This window comes from Pipistrellus hanaki (assembly GCF_964339955.1).
Source record: "Pipistrellus hanaki genome assembly, chromosome: 3".
Classification (NCBI taxonomy): Eukaryota; Metazoa; Chordata; class Mammalia; order Chiroptera; family Vespertilionidae; genus Pipistrellus; species Pipistrellus hanaki.
The window spans coordinates 95,325,433-95,344,534 of record NC_140505.1 but is presented as its reverse complement, the minus strand read 5'-3'; the positions used below and the strand labels follow the sequence as shown (position 1 = coordinate 95,344,534).

At 39.2% G+C, this 19,102-nt stretch overlaps 1 protein-coding gene across 2 annotated transcripts in view; it reads right to left on the bottom strand.

Moving 5' to 3' along the window:
* ZDHHC20 (zDHHC palmitoyltransferase 20) overlaps nucleotides 1–19,102 on the bottom strand; it is a 99,181-nt gene that overhangs the window by 79,443 nt on the left and 636 nt on the right. For both annotated transcript variants that reach the window (XR_014794604.1, XM_084878611.1), the window contains exons 2-3: nucleotides 12,963–12,989; nucleotides 6,066–6,169 (exon numbers count right to left, since the gene is read on the bottom strand). Coding sequence is in view for 1 of the 2 variants with exons in the window: in XM_084878611.1 (XP_084734737.1) it covers nucleotides 6,066–6,169; nucleotides 12,963–12,989 (131 nt within the window). In the remaining variant the exon portion in view is untranslated. The remainder of the gene's footprint in view (nucleotides 1–6,065; nucleotides 6,170–12,962; nucleotides 12,990–19,102) is intronic.

Sequence of the window (19,102 nt, the reverse complement as noted above, 5' to 3'; positions counted from 1 at the left end):
GGAACCCCACCCTGATTCGGGACACCCTTCTGAGCAAACCAGCTGGCCCCCGCCTGTGCACCAGGTCTCTCTCCTATCTAATGAAAGAATAATATGCAGATTGACCATCACTCCAACACACAATATGGCTCCCCCATGTGGACAAAGATCCTACCCCTATGTGGACACAAGATGGCCACCACAAGATGGCCAGCAGGGGAGGGCAGTTAGGAGGGACAGGCCTGTAAGGGAGGGCAGTTCAAAGGGACCAGGCCTGCAAGGGAGGGCAAATGAAGGCGATCAACCCTGCAGGAGAGGGCAGTTAGGGTGACCAGGCAGGCAGAGGAGGGAAGTTGAGGGCAAACAGGCTGGCAGGGGAGCAGTTAGACATCAAGCAGGCTGGCATGGGAGTGGTTAGCGTGATCAGGCTGGCAGGCAGAAGTGGTTAGGGGAAATCAGGAAGGCAGGCAGGTGAGCAGTTGGGAGCCAGCAGTCCTGGATTGTGAAAGGGATGTCCGATCCCAGTGAAGTCCCAGATTGGAGAGGGTGCAAGCAGGGCTGAGGGACACCCCCTGCCCCCATGCATGAATTTTGTGCACCGGGCCTCTAGTAATATACTATAAAGTGCTTCAAAGAATGCTTAGGACATAATAAGTGCCACCTAAATGCCATTATCTTCTTTTCTGTTGGTTTTTTTGGGCACATTGTACCTATAAGGTAATACAAACAAGTAAAACATGCAATTATGATACTAGATAATGGAGTCATGTCAAGGAAGGTAGGATGTGCGAAGCAGGGCCACTGGACACTTAATTGGATAGGCAGCTAAACTTGTAGAAATAGGGAAGCAGTGGATATGAAAACTTAAGCCCTGGCCAGAAGGCTAAATAGGTGCCAAAACAACCACTAGAAAAGAAGATAATGGCATTTAGATGACATTTATTGTGAAGTGGGCATTCTTTGAAGCACTTTATAGTATCCTATCTAATAAAGAGAGAATATGCTAATTGAACCCCCACGCCATTGCAAAGATGGTGGCGCCCACAGCCAATAAGGAGGGAATATGATAATTGACTGCCCTGCCCTCAAAGATGGTGGCGCCCACAGCCAATAATGAGGGAATATACTAATTGACTGCCATGCCCTCAAAGATGGAAGCACCCACAGCCACACCCACAAGCCCAGTCCCCTCAGCCCCACAGGGCAGCAGGCCTCCAGAATACTCCAGTCCCCTCAGCCCCCCAGGACTGGCCTGAGGCACAGGCAAGCCTCAGGTGTCAGCTGCCCAGTTGCCCAGGGCTCTGGTAACCAGGACCGGCCGAGGCTTGTGCTGCCAGCAATGGCAGCAGCATAGATGTGATGGGGCATCGCCTTCCCCTGATCGCTGGATCTTCTCCTGCCCCTAAGGCTTCCTGGATTGTGAGAGGGGGCAGGCCAGGCTGAGGGACACCCCCCCAGTGCATGAATTTTGGGTCTTGGGGGGCATGGCCTCTCTATATATATATAGTAATATATAATGGGCCTGTAGTTAATTATATATTACTATACATTTATTAATCACATATGTTACTTGATTCAACCCTTAAAACAATCCCATATGTATGTAGTACTGTCATCCTCATTTTACAGAGGAGAGGTCTGAAGTACAGACAGCTAAGCAAAGTCTCTGCCATCACACAACTGCTCAGGGGCAGAGATAAGAGTTGAACCTGGAAAGTCTGGAGCTAGTCTGAGTTCTTAACCTCTATAACATTCTGCTTCCTAAAAGTATTACCAATTACGTTTTCTTATTCTATTTTTTATTTCCCATAATGAAAACTAAACTCTCAAGCATGCTATGTTACAACAGCCATCACAACAAGTGATTGATTAAATAAAATCAGGTCCTTTTCAACTTAGAGATTTAGATATGGATGGCATAAATTTAAGGGCCAACTATTACCAAATGAAGAATTTACTTGAAGAAACACTGTTTTATTAATGTTTTATAATACCCCTTACATAAGAGCACACAATAAGAAAATGGGTAAAAAACACAACAACCCAAAAACCTAGCTTTATCTACTAACTAGAGGCCTGGTGTACAAAAGTTGTGCACAGGGAGGGGGGGAGAGGCACGGGGGTGTCCCTCAGCATGGCCTGCATCCTCTCCAATCTGGGACCCACTGGAAGATGTCTAACTGCTGATTTAAACCAGTCAGACAACCCTCTCACAATCTGGGGCTGCTGGCTCCTAACCGCTCACCTGCCTGCCTGACTGCCCACAACTGCCCTCCTCTGCCGGCCTAATCGCCCCAAAGTGCCCTCCCCTTCTGACCTGATCGTCCTCTAACTGCTTGCTCCCCAGCCAGCCTGATCACCCCTAACAGCCTCTGTCTCAGCCCCCACTACTATGGCTTTGTCCAGAAGGAAGTTGGACATCCGGAAGATATCCAGTCAACCTTGTCTAATTAGCATATACCCTTTTATTAGTATAGATTATGAAGTATATATAACTTATGATCTAGCAATTCTACTCCTACGCATCTATCAAAAAAAACTATATATGTATGCACATATGTATGTGTGTATGTATATGCATTTTCCATGCACTAGAATGTTCCCAGCAGCACTATTTGTAGTAACCTTAAACAGAAAGCTATCCAAATGTCTGTGCCCATCAACAGCAGACTAGGTATATAAATTGTGTTATAGACCACAACTAAATACTGACTAATGAGAATGAATTTCCCACAATTGTATATCACAGTACAAAAAAATCTCACAAATAGGATGTTAATGAAAGAAGCAACACACACAAGTATATGTCCTATATGACCCCATCTATGTGAAATACTAGGCAAAACTAATCAGTGCTACTAAAGTGGCTTCCCATGAAATGGGTCAGTGGAAGGGAGCATGAAGCTACAGGAAGCTGATAATGTTTTGCTTCTTACCTGGTGGTGGTCACAAAAGTGTGTTCAGTTTGTGAAAATTCATTAAATGTACACTTATGGTATGTATATTTTTCTGCATAATAGTGTATGTTATTTTATAAAAACTTAAACATAAGTTGATAATTTTAAACATCTGGCCTATAAATTTAATGAATTATGAAGAGAAATAATTCCATTATCATCATCAGCTGATATCTGAGTACTAATCATGTGGCAGGTACTATATCAAAAGCTTTACATGAAAAAAAAGCGAGAATCCAAGATGGCTGCACAGGTAAACACCTAACTGCAGCCACACACAACAATTTCAATAAAATACAACTAAAATATAAAATGGACATTACCCAGAACTACAGGAAAGTCGACTGACTGGAAATTCTACAACGAGAAGCAAGGAGAAAACCAGAAGGAAGAGCGGAAGAGCTGTAAAAGCCTAAGGTACGGAGACACACGGTGCGCGCGAAGAGGACGGAGCTGGAGAGGAGGGAGGCTGAGTGCCTGGCTGGCTTTCCCTAGCGGGAAGGAGATAAAAGCTCCAGACTGTGCTGAACCCCAGGCCTGTCAGCACTGAACCCCAGTTCTAGGCCAGACCCTGGGGACCCAGGCTAGTACAGAGGGAGCCGAGGCTGTGAGGCGGAATCCCAGGGGAGCGGCGAAAGGCAGAGCCCCTGGAGTTGTGCACATTGAGCACAGAGGACGGACTGTTGACTCTGCTGCCAGATTGCCCTACTGGGAAGGAGACAAGAGCTCTGGAATGTGCTGAGCCCCAGTTCCGACTGCTCTGAACCCCAGTTCTAGGCCAGACCCCAGGGACCCAGGCGCGCACATTGCGCGCAGAGAAGGGACGGTTGGCTGTGCTGCGGGATTGCCCTGGCAGGAAGGAGACAAAAGCTCCAGACTGCTCTGAACTCCACTTCCAACCGAACTGAACCCCAGTTCCAGGCTCATTGGGGAGAGCCTAGACTGTTTGGTAGCTGGCGAAAATCGAGGGCACCTTTCTCTCAGAGGTGCTTACAACGAGTACTGAAGGACCCTAAGGAATACTGAGACTCAAGAGCTACATAGGGCGGGGCTGAGGGAAGCCGAGGCTGTAGGCTTCACCCTGAAACTCCGCCCCATCCAGGCAGAACACAGAGACTTTTAAGGCTACCAACTCAGGGAAGCTGTGAAAATGCAGAGACAAGGAAAAGATCACAAACGAAAGAAATGGAGGACAAAAAGCGACTGGATATAGAGTTCAAATCTACGCTTATAAAGTTTTTCAAGAATTTCCTAGAAAAGGTCAATAAGACCTATAAGGATATGAAAAGGGATCAACTAGAATTAATAAGGAATCAACAAGAAATAATAAGGGATCAACAAGAAATAAAGAATACATTATCTGAAATAAAAAAAATATTATACAGAGTCCTAAAAACAGAATGGAAGATCGCAAGAATCAAGTCAAAGATTTGGAACATAAAGAGCCAGAAGACACTCCTCCGCAGAAGCAAGAAGACAAGAGAATCCAGAAAGTTGAAGATAGTGTAAGAAACCTCTGAGACAACTTCAAGCAAACCAACATCAGAATTATGGGGGTCCCAGAAGATGACAGAGAGCAAGATATCGAAAACATACTGAAAGAAATAGTGACAGAAAACTTCCCCCACCTGGTGAAAGAATTAGACTTACAAGTCCAGGAAGCGCACAGAACTCCAAATAAAAGGAATCCAAAGAAGACCACATCAAGACAAATCATAATTAAAACTCCAAGAGCAAAAGACAAAGAGAGAATATTAAAAGCAGCAAGAGCAAAGCAGGTAGTAACCTATAAAGGAGCACCTATACGATTGTCAGCTGATTTCTCAACAGAAACCATGCAGGCCAGACAGAAATGGCAAGAAATATTCAAGGTGATGAACAGTAAGAACCTACAGCCAAAAATAATCTATCCAGCAAAGCTATCACTCAGAATCAAAGGCCAGATAAAGAGCTTCACTAATAAAAATAAGTTAAAGGAGTTCATCACCGCCAAACCAGAATTATATGAATTGCTGAAGGGGGTTCTTTCGGAAGAGAAAGTAAATAAAGATAAAAATTATGAACAACAAATATGTAACTATCAACAAGTGAATCTAACAACCAAGGAAATTGAAAAAAAATCTGATGAACAATATTAACTGTTGAATATAATAGAATCAGAGGTATGGAAGGGGAGTGAACTGTCAATTCTTGGGGAAAAAGGGGAGAGGGAGATGTGGGAAGAGACTGAACATAAACTGTGCACCTATGGATGAGGACAATGGGGGGTGGGGTGGGGAAAGGGCAGAGGGTGGGGTGGGAACCTGGTGGAGGAGAGCAACGGAGGGGGGGGAAGAGGAACATTTGTAATAATATGAACAATAAAGATTTATTAATTTAAATAAAAAGCTTTATATGAGTGAATCTCAATTCTCACAAAAACATCCTACAGAGACAGGCACAATTATTAACTTCATTTTCCAATGAGAAACTAAGGCTCAGATTCATTATGTAATATGTTACAGTAGAAAAACCACACTCAGATGATCCTAACTCTAGGGAATATATTATTAAACATCTAGCTATATTAAATTACAGGTAAAGGTGAATTCAGGCGATATCAAGAGGAGACCCACTGCTCTTGAAACTTACTCTATGTAAACATTCACTAACAGTATCTTCCAGGTAGGACCTTCAACTAGAAGACACACTACCCAAATTAAGGTGTCACAAACAATACCCTAGACAATTTGTTCCCACAATCATATCGCTTTTCAGTTGTAGCATACTCATTGGGATCTGAGAAATATAAATGTTAAAAGATTTCTAAAAATAAAACCTACTTTTCTAACTTCATTCTGTCCCTTAAGATTTTTTTATTCCAGTAACATAATATGTCTTTAAGAAAATATAACATGGCAGAAGAATATTAGTATAGCTAAACTTTAACACATCTTCAATCTTTATGCTATGTCAGTAGAGTTGTATCTGAGAATAGGCTGATGACTCTTCCACAATGCAGAATTACCAAGTAAGTTCCATGAATGGAAACAGAACAAATGCATGATATACTAAAGCTTTAACAAAGGTAACACAAGAGAAATAATTCCATAGTTACAGTATTTGGCAATTTACCAACATTAAATTTACCTCTTTGGATGGGGTAGCAGGTGAGGTGAAAATTGTCATCCAATAGGACCATACAAACATAACAAAGAACAGATGAAAAGCCACAAGGTAAGCAACGGCCTTTCCTGGTAAATAAAAACAAATAATATTTCATTGAATTCTGGTGAAAACAAGAAAAAGCATTACATTAAAACACAATATTTAGGGTCAAAGTTTTAACTAATAAAAAACAATAAAAACACACTAAAGATATAAAATATATAAAGTCCTTTATCTGCATGATATAATATTACAGATATGAAGGAGCATTCTGTATTTAAGAGTTAACAGCATGGTTTATAGTTTCTGTAATATTAGTCTGAGATTAGATTTGATTTGATTGAATTGCTGAAGATTGAATTGTTGAAACACCTCTTTCACTGGTTGCATTTCAAGCTCTTCCTAAAAGTTAGATTTTCAATGATTTAAACCAGATTCCATTACTATGAATATTAAATCCATTACAATGAATATTAAATAAATGTTCCATTACTATGAACATTAAATTTGAACTGAAAATAAAGGAAGTTCATATCATAGCAAATAATCAGTACATTAGAAAAATTCAATTATTGGATTGTTCAGAAAGATATCCTAAATTTCACTCTCCTTTCAATGCAGGGTAACCAAAAATTTCAGCCATTTTGAATTTCTGTCATAACTCTTTCCCAAATAAATTAGTGTCAGACTACAACATCTTTATCTCCAAATATTAACTCACTGATGTAACTTAAAGCTTTTTATTGGGTTCTGTAGTTTTTCTATTTGGAAGAAATGAGAATGATTTCCACAAGAAGCAAGAACTATCTACCAGGTAAATTCTAAGTTTAGAATTCAACATCACAAACCCACTAAAAAACATAAGCATGCCCAACCTGTGTGGCTCACTGCTTGAACGTCGACCCATGAACCAAGTGATCACTGGTTCGATTCCTGGTCAGGGCACATGCCTGGGTTTTAGGTTCAATCCCCAGTACAGGATGTGCAGGAGGCAGCCAATCAGTGTTTCTTTCCCATGGATGTTTTTTTTTTTTTTTTTAAATATATTTTATTGATATTTTACAGAGAGGAAGGGAGAGAGATAGAGAGCTAAAAACATCGATGAGAGAGAAACATCGACCAGCTGCCTCTTGCACACTCCCCACCAGGGATGTGCCCGCAACCAGCGTACATGCCCTTGACAGGAATCGAACCCGGGACCTTTCAGTCCGCAGACTGACGCTCTACCACTGAGCCAAACCGGTTTCGGCGCATGGATGTTTTTATCTCTCTATCCTTCTCCCTTCCTCTCTCTCTAATCAATAGAAATACGTTTTTTAAAAAGTTTGAAGTTCTACTCATTTTAAATTTCACATCAAATATTATTTCTTCCACAAAAACCTTCTCTATTACCTTACAAACTCATTATCCCTTCATACTATACCCCCAAATAATTTGCTCAGACTGCAATAAACCATTTGATTCATTAAAGTTAGTTGCTTAATATTGATGAGCTAATATAATAAATGCAAAATATGACAATGCCTGACACATAATCCTGTTCTTCCTTTGGTCTGAGGTTATTTTTCCTTATGTTTTTGGTTTTAACAAAGTTTCTTTTAAAATAAAATAACAATAAAAAGTTGTCAACTCCATGGACTCTAGCATTTTCTTTTGCAATTATCCTGGTCTATGCCAGGTCCAAGAGAAAGGAAGGAAGTAAACATGAAGCCAGGGCTTAATGACTACTCAGTTATACAGCTAATCAGTAAAGAGTACTTCAAGTTCCAGCTCCTAAAATCTCTTTCAAAGTAAATTTCTCATTATTTTCACTGCCAGTGCTACAGTTCATAAATTGTTGCTTATCTCACTTGGATTAATGCAAATGCCAATTGGTCTAACTATTCCAGTTTCTCTTGCTTCCAACCCATCTCAGTGGGCAATGTAATATGTTGCTCAGTTTCCCACCACTATCCCTTGGTAGTGAAATTCCTGGAAAGTAACTCCATCTACATGAATAAAGGCATTCTAATATTCAGATTTCCTAGTACGGAACTGTGGATGAAAAGGGGCCACATGCTAACCTAACTCAGGGAAGGCCTACATAGCAGCCTTGCCAACTCAGACACTAAAGTAACCACAAAGGATAGTATAAAATTACAACTTTTAAAATTAAAAAACACGTTAGCCCAACTTGCGTGGCTCAGTGGTTGATTCTCAGTCAAGGCACATGCCCTGGATGCAGGCTTGATCCCTGGTGCAGGAAGCAGCCAATAAATAATTCTCTCTTATCATTGATTTTCTAACTCTCTCTTCCTCTCCCTTCCACTCAGAAATCATTTTTTTTAAAGCAGTTTACGTATAATGGGTGGTCAAGCCCTAAATCAGTATCTTCCCTGATAAAGATCAACTTTGATCTTAACTGAGCCAACTATCTTTTTGCATCTATGATAACATACCCTTGGAATTTCAGGGTAATTTTTAACTTCCCTTTTCAGGACCCTTCAGGGCACAAGCAATAAGTCAGGACAAAGACCACAAATTCCTTCATTGATATTGTGTTAATTGTTAACTATCTTGTACTCACCTATGTAAAAGAAGCACGGGTCTATCATTTTACTTTGTACCCAATTCCCTCCCCTTGCTTTCTCCCATCTCCCTAATCTATCACCAATGGATTTCATGTAACCCACTATGTCTCCTCCTTTGATTGTAATGCATAAAACAAGGTGTAAAACTGCCATTCTCCCAAGCATTAGCTCAATCTGTTGAGATTCTGATTCCTGGAAACTGTCGAGTTTGTAGGACTCAAAAATTCTTTATAGATTTGACTGTTCCTTACATTAACAGAACCATATCTGACTATAGTTATTCAAATCACCACTTCTGTCCACTGAAAGATTAAGATAAGGTATCTATTATTTCTAATCCTTACAACAATCTGGTAAGGTGTTCTTTCAGTTTACAAATGTAAAAGTTGAGGCTCAGGGAATTTAATATCATGCCCAATTTCACTTAACTACTAAATGAGAAACCCAGAATTCACACCCATATCTTCTTGATAAAAATTCAAGGTTCTTTTCACTACGTCATACCTAAAGTTCTATTTTCTTCCACTTCTTGAACCATCATCTAAGTGTTAGGGTAGGTAGCTAGTTAGGGTATTAACAAAAGAGAAAGGGAGCAAAACTGGCTAAACCTGATTCAGTAAAGAAGTTATAGCTTCACAGAAACTCCAGGGCACAGTTAGTACCAATTCTGGAGCAGGTGGGAAAGACCTTTTTCCAGTCTCCTGGGGTCCCTTGTCAGTTTTTTGCATGTATGAGGGCTGCGGGGAGAGGGTGTTAAACAATAAGGGATAATCCCAGTGAAAGTCAAGATGGTGCAGGGGGAGGTCCTTTTACTATGAGTGCATGTGCAGTAGGAGCAAAGCTGGCAACCATAAAGGGGAGGGGAAAAACTAACAAAAGGGGAGGGGCACTAGCAATGAGCCAGGAAGATCTAGGTATGAGATTAGGTAACTTGAAAGAAAGCTTACTCCTTCCCAAACTCAAAAGAAATGCATCAAAGATTAACAAATCTGCCTCATGCTCTCTCTCTTAAGCAGCCAGGTGGTCCAAAACGCAACTGCAGGCCTGACGGGAACAGAGACTATACTGGAGTCTTGGATGCTGGGCTAATGGCAGGGCAGCTCTGGGTCCTGGCCCTCCTGCTAGGTTTGGTGGGAACAAGCAGCCTCAAAGGCTGGATTCTTTCCACAGCAAGACAGAGTTGAGCCATCTGGTTGAGGATGAAGTAGTGCTGCAGCCCCTCCAGGAGCATCTATACCCAGCCCGCCCTTTACTAAATCTTGTCATTATTGCTCAAATCATCCTAGACACAAGTCACCAAAATTCATTTCCTGCAATTTAGCAAGAATCTATTTCTAGACCAGTCTACCTCTAGCAACATACGGTGGTCGCAGCCTACTTTAAGCCAATATTTGATGCCAAGATAAAATCCTAATTACAACATCCTCCTATGTTCAAATTTGCCTTATTTTCACTTCCATTAAAATTGATTGTCATCCTTATTGAAAATCCTGGATTCTCAAAATCAGTACTTTGTATCATCTCTGTTCCCTCTATGATGAACCCCATGTTCTACACAGTGGATTCAATATAATTCCTTTACTTGTTTTTTTCCTTTGGAAAAGCATGCTGGAGCTGTCTCCTACTGTTATACCAACTGTCAATTTCTTAGCTCACTTCACTTACTTTTGCCTGGCCTGATATTCAATCAAATCTGTTAATCCTCATCTACATAATATCATATAGCTTTGAAATAAATGGTAACCTAGAATTACTTTAAACTTGGTCGTTTAGTTATTTACACTAAGGCCAGAATATAAAGCAATATACTCCAAAAATATGTTTAAAAAGGTTTAACATATTTTTAGAATATTTCAACTCTCCATAAGAACAAAATCAAAATGACTTTTGCTTTAAAAAATTTTTGCTTTTACCAGTTACAAAACAGGTAAAATAAATCTCTCAACATGATGCCGAGAATATAAGTACTTAACAGATTATTATCAAGTTGATATAGGAAAGGGGTATGAGAGCTATAATAAATTAACTAAAGTCAAACAAAGTTAAATCAGGGGCCTGCTACGTGCTGACATGAAACAGCTGACTGGAGATGCAAGCAGATCTTGAAGAGCCTCTGGACAAAGAAAATTCCTGCGAAGATTGATTAACAGCTACTCACTCATACCTTATCATTTACTCATACCATAAAGGGAAAACACAATACCACAAAAAACATACCCTTTTCCCACTCTGTTTCCTCATACCAGCAATTTTCCACAGAAACTACAAAGAGATATAAATCAACCTCTAAAGATGGTTGGAGGTCTATCTTCCTTTTTTGGCGAGGAGAGTCCAGTGGAGTGGCCTTTCTTACTTGTCCCCTCTGATCAATAAAACCTGCTTTTCCACTTTAACCTCTTCTCTGGATCTAATCTTGAATTCTTTTTCTTTTTTCATTTCTTTTTTTTATAATACATTTATTGATTTCAGAGAGGAAGGGAGAAGGAGAGAGAGATAGAAACATCAATGATGAGAGAGAATCTTGACCGGCTGCCTCCGGCACAGCTCCCACTGGGGATCAACCCTGCAACCCAGGCATGTGCCCTTGGCCAGGATCAAACCTGGGACCCTTCAACAGGCTAACACTCTATCCACTGAGCCAAGCCAGCTAGGGCTAATCTTGAATTATTTTCTGCTCCAAGCCCAAATCCCTCTTGGCTCAGGGTTTGAGTTGCCACTAGGAACTTGCCCCTCCAGCATCAAAATTATGATGTAGCCTGGCTGGTGTAGCTCAGTGGTTGAGCATCAACCTATGACACAGGAGGTCATGATTCGATTCCCAGGCAGGGCACATAACTGGGTGTGGGCTCGATCTCCAGTAGGGGGAGTGCAGGAGGCAGCCGATAAGATGATTCTCTCTCATCATTGATATTTCTCTCTCCCTCTCCCTTCTTCTCTAAAATCAATAAAAATATATTTTTAAAAATATGATGTAAAGAATAGAAAATATTGCTTTTAAATAAGTTTTAATCAATTTGATTGCTAATAACAAACTTCTGGTCATATATATGCTGGAAGAAATATATACAGTAAAAGTTAACTAAGCAAATTAAACCAAAGTTGAAAGAAAAACTGAACCTATAAATCAAAATATCTGATTCAAATATACCTATATCTGAATTAAAGACCAATAAGCAAACAAAGAAACTTCATCAAAACACTCTTTGGAAGACATGGGGAAAATAGCCCCAAGAAATAATGAGAAATAGTGATACAAGTTAAAAATGCTGTTGTAAGAATCAGAAATTCTCTGCTTTATGTATGTGCGTATTCAACATATGGAAATCAGTACTGATTTTTTTTTTAAATAAAGTTTAAAATATATATATTTTATTGATTTTCCACAGAGAGGAAGGAAGAGAGATAGAGAGCTAGAAACGTCGATGAGAGAGAAACATTGAGCAGCTGCCGGGGATGTGCTGCAACCCAGGTACATGCCCTTGACTGCAATCGAACCTGGGAACTTTCAGTCCACAGACCAACACTCTATCCACTGAGCCAAACCGGTTTCGGCAGCAGTACTGATTTAAAGGAAGAAAAGTATGCCTACCAAAATTGAGTTTGTTCTGTTACTGAGAAACCAGATTCAAAAGCAACTTGAGATTTACATAATGAATGCCTAATTATTTCCAGTAATAAGGATAAATATTAATTTCTAGCTACGCAACTGTTCTAGATATCCTCTGGATTTCCATATCTCAAATCAAATTTTATTTTTAAAATTTGATCTCAATAGGTAGAAAATTTTATTTTATCTCGTGAATTTTGAGCAAATATTTTTCTCAAAATACTGTCATTGACTAGTCATTATAAAAACTTTAATTCCCTTTCAAAATGAACTAACAATCTTCATTTTTACAGCCTGCCTATTTAACTAATTGTCAGTGCTATTTTTAAGAAATGCATAACAAAAGAAAAGAAAATCCCTTCCTCCACCCTAGCTAAAATTGATTATTAAATATCTAAACTATTACTACAGAATTCTGAAAACTATACAAGGCAGAAATATATATATATATATATTTATATCAAAGAAGTTTGGGTACTAGGTGCCTTACAAAATAACAACTTACAAATAGTGCAAAGAAAAATATATTGAATATATAGAAATAAACCCAGTATTACATCTCATTTTAGTTACTTAAGCTTAAAATATATATTTTCTTTCTGAAAATAAAAGCACAAATAGTCATAATTAAATAAAAAGTAGGTAGGTTGCAATTATGATACCATAAGTAGTCTACTTAAACTGAGACTAAAAGTGTCTTACCATTTTCTCCATTTCCAGAAAGAGTAACTAGAATAAAAGAAAAAACAGTGAATAAATATACTTTAAACATTTTGTACATAAATTTTATCACCAGTTGATTATTCATCTTAATATCATTTTCATAAAAATAAAGGTTAGTTATAAACTAACGCAACTTTAGAACTGAACACTCAAAAAGTTCTAAAAACACTAAAATGCTAAAATTCAAATTATCATTAACACTGCAATCACATTACACATTTTTTCCAGACCTCTGTTCATTTTAAGTGTATCCATGTTTATAGTTGTGAAGTATCTTTAGCTCTTTCCTTAATGCTATGTATAGAATGAACAGGACTCTCTTCTATGGCACTCAGAGTTATTTAGTCTGTGATGTATCTCTATAGAGTTTTAAAAATAATTTATTTGGTATCATATTTGCTTTTACAATGAAAATCTTAGTTCCTAATTAATTTACTTGTTTTATCCTAAAATATACATAAAATGGTTTTAAACTGCATACTAGTTTAAGATTTCTTTGCAACTTTTAAATTTATTTGGGTTGGCTTTAAACTATATCCCACCACTGCCGAGACCGGTTTGGCTCAATAGAGCGTCAGCTTGGGGACTGAAGGGTCCCGGGTTCGATTCCAGTCAAGGGCATGTACCTTGGTTGCAGGCACATCCCCAGTAGGGGGTGTGCAAGAGGCAGCTGATTGATGACTCTCTCTCATCGATGTTTCTAACTCTCCATCTCTCTCCCTTCCCCTCTGTACAAAATCAATAAAATATATTTAAAAAAAACAAAAAAAAAACTATATCCCACTAAAGAGTACTATGCTCAAAAGTCTTTTGAAAATAATTCTTTTCTGTGTGTATAGTACCAACTTTACATAAAATTAAGTTCATTTAAAAAGAGAAAAAGAAAAAGAATTTAAAAATTAAGTTCATTATTTCATGATTTCAAATTGATCTGTTTGCTTTCATTCCCCTCTTTAAATTTATTTTTTTCAATTTGAATAAAGTATCAATGGTTTAAAAGTCAAAACTCTATAAAGAGGTACTCAGAAAGGCCAGGCTTTTATTTCTCATCCCAAGTAATCATTTTTATTAATGTCTGTTTTATCCTTCTAATATTTTTTTTTAGCACAATAAGCAAGTAAGTACATACAGGGTGGGGTAAACATAGGTTTATACAGTTGTTTATATGGAAAATAATACATTAATAGCCAAAATCAGTTTCGCTCAGTGGATAGAGCGTCGATCTGCGGACTGAAAGGTCCCAGGTTCGATTTCAGCCAAGGGCATGTACCTTGGTTGCAGGCACATCCCCAGTAGGAGGCGTGCAGGAGGCAGCTGATTGATGTTTCTCTTTCATCGATGTTTCTAACTCTCTATCCCTCTCTCTTCCTCTCTGTAAAAAATCAATAAAATATATTAAAAAAAGAAAATAATACATTAATAAATAATAATACAAGTATAAGCTCTTTGTTTCCTATACTCACAACTTTTATCCACTCTTTATTTCCAATTTCTCCACTTATAAACCTTTCCACACCTTTTTTCATCACTATACATGAGCACATGGACACAATCCTGGCTTGTTTGTAAAGGACTGCACAGTACTCCATTGTATGGGAGTTCCAGTAATATGATCAGACCTCTATTGATAGACATGTGGTTTGTCTCCAATCTTCTGCTGCTACAAATGATGTGGCAATAAATAATTTTATGCATGTGTCATTTATGGAAGTTTATTTTCAGTGTAGATTCCTAATACTGGGATTACTGGACCAAAAGTAAATCTGTTCCCTTATCCCCAAGATCCCTGTTTTAGGGGTTGTACAATTTTTATACTGCTACCAGTGCTTTAGCAATGGCATCATCAGAAAGGTCCTAGGCTGGGCCTGGCTGGTGTTGTACAGTGGTTAGAGCACTGGCCTGCCCACTAAAGGGTCTTGTGTTTGAATCCAGTCAAGGGCATGTACTTAGGTTGCAGTTTCAAGCCCTGCCCTGGCTGAGGTAAGTGCAGGAGGCAATTAATTGATATGTTTCTCTCACATTAATGTTTCTCTCTCCCTTTCCTCCTTCCTCCCTCTCTTCTTCTCTCTCTAAAACGCAATGCGGAAAAATATCCTCAGGTGAGGATTTTAAAAGAGAGAAAGAGGTAGAGAGATAGAGAGAGAGATAGAGAGAGATAGAGAGAGAGTGAGAGAGAGAGAGAGAGAGAGAGAAGAGCCCTGGCTGGGTAGCTTAGTTTGTTAGTGTTGTTCCAATACATCAAGGCTGCGGGTTCGATTTCCAGTCAGGACACATACAAGAATCAACCAATGAATACATAAATAACTGGAACAAACTGATGTTTCCTTTCTCTCTCTAATTAATACTAAATAAATAAATAAATAAATAAGTAAATAAGAAGGAAGAGCACTAGAAATGGTAACTACAATGGTAACTAAACTCTTATTATTTAAATCTTTAAAAAATAATAAGCTATTTAAACAAAATAATAGCAATATAGTGTTTTAAACATATTTTTATTGATTTCAGAAAGGAAGGGAGAGGGAGAGATATAGAAACATCAGTGATGAGAGAGAATCATTGATTGACTGCCTCCTCCCACATGCCCCCCACTGGGAATGGAGCTGGAAACCTGAGCATGTGCCCTTGACTGGAATCAAACCTGGGACTTTTCAGGCTGCAGGACACTCTGTTCACTGAGCCAAACCGGCTAGGGCTATAGTGTGAGTTTTGCAACATAAAATGTACGACAACAATAGCATAAAGGCTTGGAGGGAAGAAATGAAGGAATGCTTTTATAAGGTTCACTTGAATATACACTATAAGTTAAAAGATATAAGCTATAAATCTTTAAGCAATCACTAAAATAACTGTTACAGCTAATAAGCCAACAAAGAAGAGAAAATCATAAGAATAATTCAAAAATTTTTAATCATTTAAAAGTTGATTAATTAATTCAAAACAAGGCAGAAGGAAGAACAGATAGGACTGATTAAAAAATAACAAATGAGAAGACTTAAACTTAACCATATCAATAATCACATTAAATGTAAATAGTCGAAACATCTCAGCTAAAAAGGCAGAGATTATTGTACAACATGGTAACTTGCCTATCTAATAAATGAGTGATATGCAAATTGACTGTCACTCCAAAACACAAGATGGCCACCACAAGATGGCCAGCAGGGGAGGACAATTGTGGGTGATCAGGACAGCAGGGGAGGGTAATTAGGGGTGAACAGGCCGGCAGAGGAAGGCAGTTGGGGGTGACCAGGTCGGCAGGGGAGAGAATTTGGGGGCAACCAGGCCAACAGGGAAGGGCAGTTTGGGGTGACCAGGCCTCAGGGGAGAGAAGTTGGTGGTGATTTCACCATGATAAAAGGTCAATTCATCAAGAGGACACAACAATCCTAAATATATTTGTACTTTTGTTAATCCTTACCCAAGAATATTTTTCCATTGATTTTTAGAGAGAATGGAAAGGAGTAGGAGAGACAGAAAGAGAAACATCGATGTGAGAGACACATCCACTGGTTGCGTCCTGCATGTGCCCGAGCAGGCTGGGGAACGAACCCATACCCAGGTATGTGCCCTTAACTGGGAACTCAACCCTTCTGTCTAAGGACTGACACTGCAACAACTGAACCACACAGGCCAGGGCATCAGATGGCTATTATGTTGGCTGTTGTCATTTTTTTAATTTGACAATCTAAGAGAAAAGAGGTCAGTGCTCCTGACTAAATAGGTACTGTATGATTTTTATTGGTTTCAGAGAGGAAGAGGTGGGTGAAGGGGAGGGGGGTGGACATCAATGATGAGAGAGAATCATTGGTGGGCTGCCTTCTGCACACCCATAGTGGGGACCAAGCCCGCAACCAGGGCATGTGCCCTTGACAGGAATCGAACCTGGGACCCTTCAATCCCCAGGCTGACGCTCTATCCACTGAGCCAAACCAGCGAGGCCAAGGTACTGTATGTTTTAAAAATTCTTGCAGCACACCAGTGTGCCTTGCCCACACTGGTTGAAAATCACTGCCTTATACAAATGGATCATAAATAATACTGAAATGTGCCTTGACTGTCCAGGTCTGGATAAACAAGTAGACTAGTCTTGCATAGTAGTTAATTTATTTTTATTGATTTTAGAGAGAGAAGAGGAAGAAAGGGAGAGAGAAAGAGAGAGAAAGGGAACACAGATTTGTTGTTCCATTCATGTATGCATTCACTAGCTGACTTTTGTATGTACCCTGACTGGAGACTGAGCCCATAACTGTGGTGCATCAGGGATGCTCCGACCAACTGAGCTACTTAGCCAGGGCCTACTTTATGGAGATTATAATGAGCATTAAATAAATTAACACATGTAAAGATAATTATTATCATCCTTTCCCATAGAGTTTGATAAAGAATACCAGAAGCTGCCGAAACCGGTTTGGCTCAGTAGATAGAGCGTTGGCCTGCGGACTGAAAGGTCCCAGGTTTGATTGCAGTCAAGGGCATGTACCTTGGTTGCGGGTACATCCCCAATAGGGGGTGTGCAGGAGGCAGCTGATCGATGTTTCTCTCTCATCGATGTTTCCAGCTTCCTATCCCTCTCTCTTCCTCTCTGTAAAAAATTCAATAAAACATATTTTTTTTAAAAAAGAATACCAGAAGCTAAGAAAATTTTATAAAAATTATGAAAATAGCACATTAAGATACTTCTCTCAATTATATATTAATGAAAAAAATAAAGTTATATATTAATGTATTTCAGTGGGAAGGTTTGTGCTTATAAAAACAAATATACATGAATAATTTAAAGAAGAGTTTAAATATGAGACTGAATGAGTTTTTATGCTCAAGTCCAGCAGACTTCCCAAATTCTTCCTACTCTCACTCAGATAACTTAGAAGTATTAAATACAGGCACTATGTAAGACCTTTCACCATCAGTATTTCAAAATATGCTCATGACTCATTAAAAATTATATGTAAAATAGAAAGATATGGCACATTCTAATACCCACTCAACAATTGTGTGACCTACCAAAGAGCCTATTTGCTCAGTCTCATTTCTTACATCTGTGGCATATTGAGGGAAGAATGATGAAATGCCCCCCCCCCCTCTATCCCATTAGTGCACACAGCACTTCTTAATTCATGTTCACTTTCCTTTCTTTGTTTGATGTCATCTTTTGATAGATTAAATGTGCAATTTCAACATAAATGCACATTTTTAGTGTTCTGTCACAGGCTTTATTTCAAAACCACTATGAGATTAAAATAGAGTGGGGACAATCTTCTGACAGAATAAGACAGGTACAACTTTTGTAATAAATGCCCACTTCAGAGTCAATAAGATAAAAAGTATCGTCATAAGCTGATGAGAACCCTATGATCACTATCACCTACTGGAAGTAGCCTCAAAAAATACCTAACTCTAGCCAATCTTAATTGATTCAAAAATCATTGTTGGCAAACATTCTGGTATCCAAAAAGACGAGATTGAATAATATTCAGCAGATTATTATTTGAAAATGTATTCCACAACTAAGTAATTCTGGTTCTGTTTCCCTCGGAATTAAATATTCCAGAGTACAAAATACTTTTCTTAAAGGTGGATATTTTCATTTAAAAACCTATCTCTACACATTCAGAGGGAAAGCATTCTCTCCCACGCGCAGAACTCGGGTTTTGCCAAGTACTTATTTGAGAGCTGAACAAATCCGCAGCCGTAACTGGGGAAGCCCTGGTTGCGGCAACCTTCAAGCGGAGCGGATGATACAGCTTTCCACTCACACAATCCGTTTCTATCTCCTGTGCCCCTTTTTAAGTATATATAATAGCGGCCCTGTGGACAGCGCGGACTGCGCCGACGCGGAGACGAGGGAGAGCCCGGGGCTGCTCTGAAAGCACCCACGCGGCGTGGCTCCGTTTTCACGGAGAAGGTGACAGCGGCGGACGGACCGGCCAGCCTGGAGCAGATCTATTCCGTTAGGACAGAGCAATCAAACAATATCCCAGAACACTGTTTTGGTAGACGGCCAGTTTCCTTCCATCTTAAGAACAACCTAACCAAGCCAGTATCCTAAATCTTTGAAGTGTCCTGGGATGTTCCTTCCCTTTTCCAGGGGAATCGGGTGAGAACTAACGAGGGAA